Source organism: Podarcis gaigeae (genome assembly GCF_964106915.1).
Source record: "Podarcis gaigeae genome assembly, chromosome: 9".
Classification (NCBI taxonomy): Eukaryota; Metazoa; Chordata; class Lepidosauria; order Squamata; family Lacertidae; genus Podarcis; species Podarcis gaigeae.
In genome coordinates, this window is record NC_139685.1 from 12,904,907 (window position 1) to 12,918,053 (window position 13,147).

Here is a 13,147-nt window from a genome sequence, read left to right on the forward strand (position 1 = left end):
CCCTGCCCGTACGGGCCAGTCTTGACAGACTCGGGGGTTGTGCGCCCATCTCACTCAAGAGGCCAGGGGCCAGCGCTGTCAGGAGACACTTCCGGGTCACGTGGCCAGCGTGACATCACTGCTCTGGCGAGCCAGAGCCGCACACGGAAACGCCGTTTACCTTCCCGCTGGTAAGCGGTCCCTATTTATCTACTTGCACCCGGAGGTGCTTTCGAACTGCTAGGTTGGCAGGCGCTGGGACCGAGCAGCGGGAGCGCACCCCGCTGCAGGGATTCGAACCGCCAACCTTTCGATCGGCTTAAATAGCCCCAACTAGGCAGTGGCTAACTCTTTGCCACTTGGCCTACATTCATAACATCACCATGTTGGACTGGTGTTGTTTCAATGCACAAGAATTTGGCCACATTTTTGTTTTTGGAAGAAAACTGTAAACATAATTTTTTAAGAGGCACTAGGTGCAAAAGAAATGAAGGAAACCAGGAGCTTGCAGCATAATGAATACATTGCCTTCCCAGCTGTACTCCTATGGACACCTAGAAAGTAAACCCCAGTGAATAGAATGGGACCTACTTCTGAGTAAGCATGCATAGGCTTGTGCTGTTATAGTTCTTCACACATTTGTAACCCCACTCTCCTGAGTTGAAGCTGCAAAATTCTAGAACCAATATAAAAGGAAATTCATGACCCAGAACTTTTAAGTCCCACTGGTTCCAATGGGAGATATTAAACCATGTGATTATCTCTCCTACTGAAATCAGTAGGACTGAAAAGGACTTACTGATTTCAACATTTATACCTTACTTTTTTTTATTACATAAACAACTCAAAGCACCATACAAAGATGCTCATAAAATGTGTAAAGCACAGCTAAAGTAGGCTACGTCACTAAAATCGATTTCTTATAAAAAACAACAACCCAGCAACAAATTAAGACTATTTGGCATAAAACCAAGGGTTGTCACATTTAAAATATGAATTGGGTTGGATCTTTATTATGGAGGAAGTATAAATCAAGTTTGGGCAGAGGGAATACATTTGCTTTTTGCACCCAGTCTGTAACCTGCCTTGTCATCGTGGCATTAACTTAATCAAAACCATATGTAATATGGATTGGCCTTCTGAAGCAGCATGAGATATATGCATGTGAGCATTTTGATTTTGTGGTTTATAGAATGAAAAGGAGGTCAGTGAGAAGGTGGGGAGTCATCTTTTTTGTTTAATCAGAAGGCACCTGGTTCTAAGAGGCTAGTGAAGTAAGTGTGGCGAAGGACCGCATTGGCTGATGACATACCACAGCTGAGGCTGTGTTTCCATTTTTTAAATGTAAACAGCAACAGTACCATGCAGTGGTAATATTAAGGGGTATAGCTATTCCTGTCTTCCTTATTTTCTACTTTTGACATTAATTCTATGGTACAGAGGGGGAAATGCACCAACTGGGATGCAACAGAGCACATGACTGCGCTTAGGCAAGGGTAAAGGGACCCCTGACCGTTAGGTCCAGTCGCAGACGACTCTGGGGTTGGAGCACTCATCTCGCTCTAAAGGCCGAGGGAGCCGGTGTTTGTCCGCAGACAGCTTCCGGGTCATGTGGCCAGCATGACTAAGCTGCCTCTGGCAAACCAGAGCAGCGCACGGAAACATTGTTTACCTTCCCGCCGGAGAGGTACCTATTTATCTACTTGCACTTTGAAGTGCTTTCGAACTGTTAGGGTGGCAGGAGCAGGGACCAAGCAATGGGAGCTCACCCTCTTGTGGGGATTCGAACCGCCAACCTTCTGATCAGCAAGCCCAAGAGGCTCAGTGGTTTAGACCACAATGCCACCCACGTCCCTTTATGACTGCGCTTAGAAAACATATATTTGTTTGGGTCAAATTCCCCATTTTTCTGTGAAACACCCTCATTTAACTCACAGTAATTCGGCACATTTCGTGAGCTTTAAATGCTCTCCTATTGAGTCCACACACAATACATCTCAGCTGGAATGAGGTGCCCAATTTATCACCAGCTCTTAATCATTATCACGTTGGCTGGGATCCAAAGAGCTACTTCAGGCACACCAAAGGACTCGAACGTGATCAGTGGGATTTTTTAAAAACAACAGCAGACACCCCGCCCCATGCCCTACCACAATCTGCTTTTGAAAGTCCCTTCAGTTTTAAAAGCAGTTTCCAATGTGGCAGGGGGCCTGTAGTTTGTGAAAAGACAATTCAGTGCCCCTTTGCAGTGCTTGGAGTACTGACCCTTAACACATGAAACGTAACACAAAATACATGTTCAAAGTAAGCTATAACTTCTCCAGTTTTGTGCAAAACCTTATACAGTGCTTAACGACAAAGAGCTGTGTGGCACCTTAAAGACTAGCAAACTTGAAGGTGCCGCAAGACTGTTGGTTTTGCTGAAACAGGCAAGCATAGCCAGCCCTCTGGAAATAATTAGACGTTAAGTGCTGAAGAAAAAGAAAGCCAAGCAATATTGTACGTCAGCTTTCCACTGCAAGTTGTAATGTGCTAAATGGGAATTCATGTACATTTCCTGCGGAGAAATGCACGAGAGCTCCCTGTTTCTGGAGCCCAGGCATCTCCAGTTGGGGAATTGTATTAGTTCCTAGTATGCACATTATATCTTGCAGTGGAAAGCAGAAATATGAGATTATTCACACGCATTCACTTGCCCCGCCTGAGTCACAACATGTAATGTCATCTAGAGAAAAGGAACATTTCCTTCCGGGACAGTGTACTGGTAAATCATCAAAGTAGCTTCATCCATTTAAGAAATCTTAGTTTACTACAGTAAACAAAAGAAGAAACTTACAAGTACTCGAGATGGAACAGACCACCAAAGGCATCATCCCGTATGATAGTAAATGAGTTAGAATTCAGCAGTCTAAAAAACGGAATGCAAACATTAAGGGGGAGGAGAGAATGTTTGTAAAAGGCCGCCATACAATTTAAAGCACTGTGAAGAAATGCTAGACAAAGCTGGATTTCCCTTAGTCAGTTTCTTCAGAATGCATAAAAAGAACCATTAACAAGTCATCAGTGAGCGTTTAATACTCTCTCTCTCTCACCCTGCTTTGGTGCAACTAAGCACACATTGCTTTGTTATCAAATATGACTCTGTAGGTAGTAGGACATAAGAACTAAGAGCCTGATAAAGGTAAAGGTAAAGGGACCCCTGACCATTAGGTCCAATCGTGACCGACTGGGGTTGCGGCGCTCATCTCGCTTTATTGGCCGAGGGAACCAGCGTACAGCTTCTGGGTCATGTGGCCAGCATGACTAAGCCGCTTCTGGCAAACCAGAGCAGCGCACGGAAGCGCCGTTTACCTCCCCGCCAGAGCGGTACCTATTTATCTACTTGCACTTTGACGTGCTTTCGAACTGCCAGGTTGGCAGGAGCAGGGACCGAGCAACGGGAGCTCACCCCGTCACGGGGATTTGAACCGCCAACCTTCTGATCAGCAAGTCCTAGGCTCTGTGGTTTAACCCACAGTACCACCCACGTCCCAAGAGCCTGCTGGAGCAGGCCAATGTCCCTTTTAGACCAGCACACAGCTACCAGCCAGCTACCTGTGGGAAGCCCACGAGTAGGAAGGCCAGTATGAAGTAAGCAGCACATAAGTGCCACACAAAATGCTACCAAACCATTCTACGTTCTAAATCTTATATGAATAATCCAAAAATTGAGAGAGCTATGTACAAGATCTACTACAGAAGCCACAAACAGAAAACTCATTCAAATTGTCTCCAAAAGGAAGAGTCAGTCTTTAAAGTTCCTTTAGCCAGGCTCCTGTAGATATCAACAAAGGTAAGTTATGGGAATAATGCCACCGGATCGCTAGTCGGCATCGTTTACGGTCGGAACTACGACGGTATCTGATCGTCTTCGAACCTCCGACTCTCGTTCTTGATTAATGAAAACATTCTTGGCAAATGCTTTTGCTCTGGTTCGTCCAAGAATTTCACCTCTAGCGGCACAATACGAATGCCCCCGGCCATCCCTCTTAATCATGGCCCCATTTCTGAAATTCAACAAAATAGAACCAGAGTCCTCTTCCATTATTCCTAGCTGGAGTATTCCGGTGACCGGCCTGCTTTGAACACTCTAATTTTTTCAAAGTAAAGGCTCCCCTCCTGTGGTTTTCAGCAACTAGTTTTCAGAAGCATACTGCCCCTCACAGCGTAGGCAGAGCACAGCCATTCTGGCTAGTAGCCACTGCTAGCGTTATCCTCCATGAATTTGTCCAATTCCCTTCTAAAACCATAGGATTTGGTGGCCACCACTGCCTTCTGTGCTCCATGAAGAAATACTCCCTTTATCCTGTCCTGAATCTTTCAACTATGTGAATGGCAGGAAGTGGAGAAAGTAGGACCTTGCTCCCTTCCGGGATGTGCCTTGTATGTGATAGCTAGGTCACCTCAATTTTAGAGGGACTGGGGATGTTGGTGGCCCACCAGAATGTTGTCGTCAAGTGCAGTGATTTACTTCCCCCCATAGGAATGACTGATAGCCATTTACAGTGGTACCTCTGGATGCGAACAGGATCCGTTCCAGAGCCCCGTTCGCATCCTGAAGCGAACGCAACCCGCGTCTGCGCAGGTTGCAATTCGCTGCTTCCACGCATGCGCATGACGTCATTTTGAGTGTCTGCGCATGCAGCGAAACCTGGAAGTAACGCGTTCCATTACTTCCGGGTCGCCATGGAGCACAACCTGAAAACACTCAATCCAAAGCTACTTCAATGGGCTGGCGGTTTGGGGAGAGACCACTTTAGCTGGAACACCAGGAGATAAAATTTGGGCAACTCACCAGGCTGTTCTGTCTTCCCACCCCCCACCCCTTTTCAGGGCAAGATGGTCCTTAGGTAGCCTTGTGGTGGCAGCTGGAGGAGAGGAGAGGTCAACTCAGTTGAATGATGGATTATGGCCACCTCACTGGGTGTTCTGCCTCCCCCTTCTGTCTGCACAGCTGTACCCTGGGTTCTGTTTCTTTACCACACTGGGGTGTGGCAGAGTGTTGGGAAGCCACGATGGAATGCATTGAACAGGTTGGTTGATTGATAGATTAGTCACAGTTCTACATCACTGTCAAACATTCATTTAGCATTTCTGCTGACTTGGATTCCTATAGTGTCGTTTAATGTTTTATAGTTTAAAAAGAGAGCTGAGTAAAACAGTACCAAAAAAAATCAATGCCAAAATATAGTCATCGTTTAATAACCATAGAAAATATTAATATGAATGTTGATATAATGATTTGTATGGAAAATGCTCTCAGAACCTCGATAGAACAAGCCAGGACCACCTTGGAAGAGCAGAGTGGCAAGATATGACGCTATTGGATTAAAAAAGGGGGTTAAAGGTGCTCTTGGATAGCAGAATAAGAGGAACAGAATCTATGACTACTAGAAAAGAGTAGTTACAGATAGGTAGCCGTAGTTCATCATAGTGAGCTCAGTGCAGCAGAAATGCATAAAAGAACAGAATTGCACTACAACTCTGTAGTACAGTGCAAATCTGCAGGGACTCTCCCAACTTTCAGGCCATAAACACATTTCTTGGGGCTTCTCTCCCCCCTCAAGGGAAAGGGAAGCAAAGATGGGTGGTGCCATCCTTCTCCTCAGATGGGTATAATCCAACTCTCTTCCTGGTGTAAAGCAACTGTAGACCAAAAGTCCACAGAGGGACAGGCTAGGACAGAGGTGCTTGTGGAACCAACAAACTCTAAGTGTGAATTGTTGTCACTTTTCCACAGTTACCATTAATTTCTACCCTGACCATTAAATTCTTTCCAAAGTTGAAATTTTGACCGGATTTCCTAGTTCCAGCTTGGGTGGAACTGGGCACTATATATGAGGAGACGGACTATAATTCAGAAGAAGGCTCCAGCAGATTACAGCAGGTGTTTGCAGACCTTTCTAGGTCTGTCTAGAAGCCGACTGACGTCAGCACAAATTGATGGCGTCACGAGCATGGGCTGGTGCTTGCAGCCTGCGCTGTGCTGATTCTTTTTGCAAAATTCTACATTTTATTAGTTAAACACACACAAAAATACAGTTATCACAAAACAGGAGTGCAAATATTACGGCAACCGCAAATCATAAAATGGATAATGATTGCAAAAGTTTCAGTAAAGTCGGACAAAAGTCAACCACAATTACAACCTGAAGGGCATTGGATAGTATCGTACAGGAAGGTTAAGATGCTGATCTTCACAGTTCGCAACAATAATCTCAGCCTATCCCTTTGTTAACTGTTGTGTAACGCAGTGCATTGATTGCATGGCTTGGCAGTTCACTGCACTGCTCCCAAGAGAGTCATCTAGAGAATTGGAAGCATATCCATCATCTGTTTTCCAGTCTGTGGGCCATGCAAGTTTTGTGGCTGGTTCACCAGGTCATCTGCCTTGGTTGTTGGGTGGGCAGGAGAAACAGCACGGCTGCTGTTTAGTCAACTTCACCAACAATTCCCAAACCAAGATAAAATTACAGCGTGGGGTGTAGATTTTGGCAACTGCCAAGCCATCAAGCAAGCTCCTGTCTCCTTCCCACCCACGATTGAGAGCCTGGGAGGCAGCTTCTCTTTCTCAGAAGAAAGGAAGGCCCAAGGAGTTTGAGACAACAATGCGAATTGCGATTCAAAAGCATGGTGGGAACTAAGCATACTCATGCCAACTTGGATATGGAAGGAACCAAACAGGGAATTATACTGCTATGGCAGAGATATAAGAAGGAAGCTGTTAAGTAGGAATACTAAAAAGGTGTTGCTTGTGGTGGTGGTGTTTAAGAATCCAGTTTCTTTTGGTCTTCTCAACAATGTAGCATTGCTGTTGGAGCAGAATTTCCTTCCAATATTTTAGCATAATCCTTCAAATGAATGTCAAACAAGAGAAGCGTTTGTAATGTGCACCTCTAAAAAAATATGAAACTGGATTTGAGAATAAGCTTTATAATCGCATGTCAATTTATTTTGGATTCTGCACTAACCTTTCCTTTCCTTTCAAAGCAATGACTCCTCAGCTCTTTATGTGGTTATAGAAATTAACGTTCATCAATCGTGAGTCTCAGTCTGTGATTTGGAAACAGTTATTTCAAAGTCCCATGATGCCTCTTCGCAGGCAAGAGCTTTGATCATCTCTTTATATATATATAAAAATAAAAATTTAATACTTACAGCAACTGCAGGGAAGGCAAATGTGAAAACATTCTCTCTTTTATTTCAGAAAATGTTCCATTTACCAGGCTCCTGAAGGGGAAAATACAAGGGAAAATCCATAGGAACTAATTACAACACTTTTTCTTGTTATTATTACCATCATCATTATGACTCTCTTTCTTAACAGCTTTTCATGACCTTCCTTACAGTTCTTAACTTGCTCCTCCGGAAGTTTTCTCCTTTCACCGTTTTTATCAATTAATCTGAAATATTGTGTGCATTTGGCTGCCTCTGTCTGAAAAGTGAATCGAGATCTGCTTTCTTCGTCCCCTTATATTATGGATTTATTTTCCTACCTATTACATATATGCATTGTAATATATGTGTGCCTTTGTGCTATAGCTGTAGATACAGATGACATATGAGTGAACAGAAGCAATCAGTGAGTGAATCAGAACTGAAGACTGACTGGAGGGTTTTGAAGCCCAGCAGATTTTAAAGCGAGGCAAGTTGAAAAGTCCTACATTACCAAAGGCAGTGAACTCACTCTCAACTTCCAGGACCCTGAATCCTGTTTGTTCCAAGATAGTTCAGACCAGCTGAAAATCATCTCTTCCCCTCTAGTGGGAAGATGGCCACTTACTCGCTACATCTCCCCAATTCTTTGAGTTTCATAGGCTGGGCTTTTTCTTCCGCATCACCCGCCCCTCTCCAGTCTTTTGACATCTCTGGAACTGCCTGCTGCTGCAGCGTCTTCTGCTCGCCCTAAAACAACATCTCCGGCTGAGCTACCGCGCAGGCATCTCCGGAAACGCCAGGCGAGCGCCTCCCTTCCCATGCGCACTGTTTGCACGGAGCAGCCGGAGGGGGCACGTTTGGTGCTGCGCTTTTTCCAGCACCCTCTGAACGTCAGAATCCTAGAATCGCGGAGTGAGTGTCGGAAGGGGGGGAGACCCCCGAGGGTCATCCAGCCCAACCCCCCTGCAATGCAGGAATCTCAAGTAAAGCATGCACACGCGCCGCCCCAGAAGGGAAGGTTTGGTGCCATCCGTGCGCTGCGTTGCGCGCCAGCCCCCCACCCACCCATCACCCTTCTTGGCTCGACTTACAAGGAGCTGATGTCTCCGGGGCTCCGCGGCACCGCCGCCGCTCCGACGCAAATGATGGACTCTTTGGTGCAGCTGCAGATGGCGGGACACCGCACCGGCTTCCTCACCTGGGCGCGCTGCAGAAGGCACGCCAACGCCAGGAGCCAGAGACAACCGCTGCCCAGCCAGCTAGCCATCGTGCGCCCTCGGCCGCCGCCGCCGCCGCGTGGTCCCCCTTTGGCCCTGCTGCGCTCGTGGCCCGAGCAATGCAGCCGCCGCCGCCGCCGCCGCTGCTACTGGAGAGGCTGGAACGGGAGCCAGGCAGCATGCTGCACCCTGAAGCTGCCCCCTCTCTCTCCCTCTCTGCAGCACTGGAAGCAGCGCCCAGGTTCCTGCTGTGCGCTCAGGCTCCTTCCTCCGGACTGACATCAGCGCCGAGGCCTCCTGCTCCCCCCCCCCCCACAGCTCCTCATCCTCCCCCCCCCCTTCTTCTGCTTTTCTTTCTTTCTTTTTTGGTCTCATGAATAATACATGCAAGGGAGAGTTTGAAGAAATCGCCGGCTACCCACCGACCCTGCGCAATCGGAGGCAAGGAGCCCATCCTCTCCATCGGAGTTTCCCATTTCCGCCCCCCCCTCAACCCCCGCCCTACAACCTCACCCAGCCCAGTCAATAGTTCTAAAAGAAGGTCCATCTCATTGGTGAGGTTATGGGGCGAATTCCCATAGCAAAGGGGCATGGGGGAATTCTGGGTGGCTTCCCATAGCGCAGTGAGGGCTGCCCAAACGGTGGGGGGGTGATGATGATGATACCTATATTTATACAAAGTACCAAATAATAATACAGTGGTACCTCGGGTTACATACGCTTCAGGTTACATACGCTGCAGGTTACAGACTCCGCTAAGCCAGAAATAGTGCCTCGGGTTAAGAACTTTGCTTCAGGATGAGAACAGAAATCTGTGCAGTGGCGGCGGCGCAACAGCATGAGACCCCATTAGCTAAAGTGGTACCTCAGGTTAAGAACAGTTTCAGGTTAAGAACAGACCTCCAGAACGAATTAAGTGCTTAACCCAAGGTACCACTGTAGTTCTAAAGGAAGGTCCAACTCATAGGTAGTGTTATGGGGCGAATTTCCAGAGCAAGGGGGCATGGGGGGAATTCTGGGCGGCTTCCCATAGCACAGTGAGGGCTGCCCAAATGGTGGGGGATGTTGATGATGATGATACCTATATTTATACAGTGGTACCTCAGGTTACAGGGATGTGGGTGGCACTGTGAGTTAAACCACTGAGCCTTGGGCTTGCCGATCAGAAGGTCGGCGATTCGAATCCCTGCGACAGGGTGAGCTCCCATTATTTGGTCCCTGCTCCTGCCAACTTAGCAGTTCAAAAGCACGTCAAATTGCAAGTAGATAAATAGGTACTGCTCCGGCGGGAAGGTAAACGGCGTTTCTGTGCGATGCTCTGGTTTCGCCAGAAGCAGCTTAGTCATGCTGGCCACATGCTCCCTCGGCCAATAAAGCGAGATGAGGGCCGCAGAGTCGGTCACGACTTGACCTAATGGTCAGGGATCCCTTTACCTTTACCTTGGGTTACATACGCTTCAGGTTACAGACGCTTCAGGTTACAGACTCCACTAACCCAGAAATAGTACCTTGGGTTAAGAACTTTGCTTCAGGATGAGAACAGAAATCGTGCAGCGGTGGCACAGCGGCAGCAGGAAGCCCCGTTATCTAAAGTGGTACTTCAGGTTAAGAACAGTTTCAGGTTTTGGGGGATTAACATGACAGCTAAAAATCTGAATCTATTTAAAGACAATTATGAAAAATGCTGGACAGAAGTGAAAAAAAGATCTAGAAATTTGGTCAAAACTGAAGCTTTCCTTGTTGGGTCGAATTGCAGCTATAAAGATGAATGTTTTGCCGAGAATGTTATTTTTGTTCCAAACATTGCAAATTATGGATAAGGTGGACTGTTTCAAGAAGTGGCAAAAAGACATTTCCAAGTTTGTCTGGCAGGGCAAAAAGCCCAGAATAAAATTTAAGATACTAACTAATGCTAAAGAAAGAGGGGGGTTTGCCCTGCCAGACTTTAAACTTTATTATGAATCAGCAGCCTTCTGCTGGTTGAAGGATTGGCTACTTCTTGAGAATACAGATATTTTGGACTTAGAAGGGTTCAACAATACCTTTGGGTGGCATGCATATTTGTGGTATGACAAGGTTAAAGCTCATAAAGCTTTTAAAAATCATATTGTTAGGAAAGCATTGTTCAATGTCTGGATCAGGTATAAAGACTTGCTGGAAAACAAAACCCCTAGGTGGTTATCCCCAATGGAGGCAAAGGCTGTGAAAAAATTAAATATGGAGTCCAAATGGCCGAAATATTGGGAAATTGTGGAACAGGAGGGGGATAAACAGAAATTGCAGAGTTATGAGAAACTGAAGGATAAAGTGCGAGACTGGCTCCATTATTATCAAATAATGGAGGTGTTTAAGTCCGATAGGAAAAATGGTTTTCAGGTGGAGAAATCGAAATTGGAGACAGAACTGTTAGAACCCAAAACTAAGAATTTGTCAAAAATGTATAACTTGCTGTTGGAATGGAATACGCAGGATGAAACAGTTAAATCAGCCATGATCAAGTGGGCACAAGATATTGGTCATAACATTATGTTTGAAGACTGGGAACGGTTATGGACCACCGGTATAAAATTTACGGCATGTAATGCCTTAAAAGAAAATATTATGAAAATGATTTATAGGTGGTACATGACCCCAGTCAAGCTTGCAAAAATATACCACTTGTCTGACAATAAATGCTGGAAATGTAAAGAAACAGAAGGAACATTCTTTCACCTTTGGTGGACATGCCCAAGGATTAAAGCTTTCTGGGAGAAGATGTATAATGAAATGAAAAAGGTACTTAAATATACCTTCTTAAAGAAACCAGAGTCCTTTCTCCTGGGTATGGTCGGCCAATTGGTGTCAAAGAAGGATAGGACTTTTTTTATGTATGCTACAACAGCAGCAAGAATACTTATTGCAAAGTATTGGAAGACAGAAGAACTACCCACCGTGGAAGAATGGCAGATGAAAGTTATAGACTATATGGGACTGGTAGAGATGACTGGCAGAATCCGAGAACAGGGGAAAGAGACTGCGGAAGAAGACTGGAAGAAATTTAAAGATTATCTTAAGAAATATTGTAAAATTATTGAATGCTAAGATGATGCTGATTCTGAAATTAAGGGGTTGCTAGCTGTAATCATTATGTAATATGGAAAGAATTGTTAAGAAGGTTAATCTAAATTAAGGGAAGGATTTGTTGAAGATAAACTAATTAGAGAATGGAATGCAGTAAGGAGAGGTATGAGGAGGTCGGGAAAGTTATTTTCACGAATATAAGGGAATGAAATTATACATGTGATTTTTGTTTGCTTTTATTTTTTATTTTTTATACTTTTTGTGTCTTTTTTGTGTGATTTTTGTGTTTTATAAAACTTGTGAAAATGTTAAAAAAAGAAGAAGAAGAAGAGTTTCAGGTTAAGAACTGACCACCAGAACGAATTAAGTTCTTAACCCGAGATACCACTGTACCAAATATTATTGTGCAAATAAGAATCATTCAGGGATGGGCACTACATTTTGTCCTCACCCACGGTGCCATATTACCAAAGTCTTGTGGAAGGATGGCATCAAGGATGTGATGTCTGTATGCACTGAGCATAATTCAGGGCGACTTGTAACGATCATAGCATTGCAGTCTTGGAAGGGGCACCGAGGGTCATTTAGTCCAACCCCTGCAATGTAGGAATCTCAGTTACATGACAAATGGCCATCTAGCCTCTGCTTAAAAACTTCCAATGAATGAGAGTCCACCACCTTCCAAGGGAGTCCATTTCACTGTCAAACAGCTCTTACGGTCAGAAAGTTCTTCCTGGTCGGAATCGCCTTTCTTTTAATTTGAATCCACTGGTTTGGGTTCTAGCCTCCGAAGCAGGAGAAAACACACTTCCTCCATCCTCCACGTGACAGCCCTTTAGGTAAAGGGACCCCTGACCATTAGGTCCAGTCATGACCAACTCTGGGGTTGCGGCGCTCATCTCGCTTTATTGGCTGAGGGAGCCGGTGTACAGCTTCCGGGTCATGTGGCCAGCATGACTAAGCCACTTCTGGCAAACCAGAGCAGCGCAGGGAAACACCGTTTACCTTCCTGCCTGAGTGGTACCTATTTATCTACTTGCACTTTGATGTGCTTTTCATCTGCTAGGTTGGCAGGAGCAGGGACCAAGCAACGGGAGCTTACCCCATCGCGGGGATTCGAACCGCCGACCTTCTGATCGGCAAGTCCTAGGCTCTGTGGTTTAACCCACAGCGCCACCCGCGTCCCTCAGGATACTTAGATACTTCAAAAAGGCTATCATAACACCTCTCAGTCTCTTTCTTTTCCAGGCTAAACATACCCTTATGGCTTGGTTTCCATCTTGGTCGCTCGATCATCTTGGTCACCCTTCTCTGCAATATTCCAGCTTGTTAATATTCTTCTTAAATTGTGGTACTCCAGGTGTGGTTTTATTTATTATTACTCGACATGAAACAGAGAAACAAGCCGATATTTATTACAGCAGGCAAATATCCATTAATGCCCAGTATCTATTGCAGGCTGTTATTAAATGGACTTGGGTGAGGAAAAGTGTTAGATTCAGATCTGGGAAACATGGGTTCAAATTCCTCCTCAGCAACAAAGCTCACTGTGTGATATTGGCCCAGTCAGTCCTACTTGGTCAAACCTACCTTACAGGTCTGTTGTGAGGATACAATTGGATTGGGGGTGCCATGTACAACACCTTGAGTTTCTTGGAAGAAGGATTGAATGTAAATGACATGATAGATTGTAT

At 45.4% G+C, this 13,147-nt stretch overlaps 1 protein-coding gene across 1 annotated transcript in view; it reads right to left on the reverse strand.

Moving 5' to 3' along the window:
• LGI2 (leucine rich repeat LGI family member 2) overlaps positions 1–8,685 on the reverse strand; it is a 28,409-nt gene extending 19,724 nt beyond the window's left edge. The window contains exons 1-3 of the mRNA XM_083755001.1: positions 8,268–8,685; positions 7,177–7,248; positions 2,816–2,887 (exon numbers count right to left, since the gene is read on the reverse strand). Coding sequence (XP_083611127.1) covers positions 2,816–2,887; positions 7,177–7,248; positions 8,268–8,443 — 320 coding nt within the window. The 5' untranslated portion in view covers positions 8,444–8,685. The remainder of the gene's footprint in view (positions 1–2,815; positions 2,888–7,176; positions 7,249–8,267) is intronic.
• Between the last annotated feature and the right edge of the window lie 4,462 nt (positions 8,686–13,147).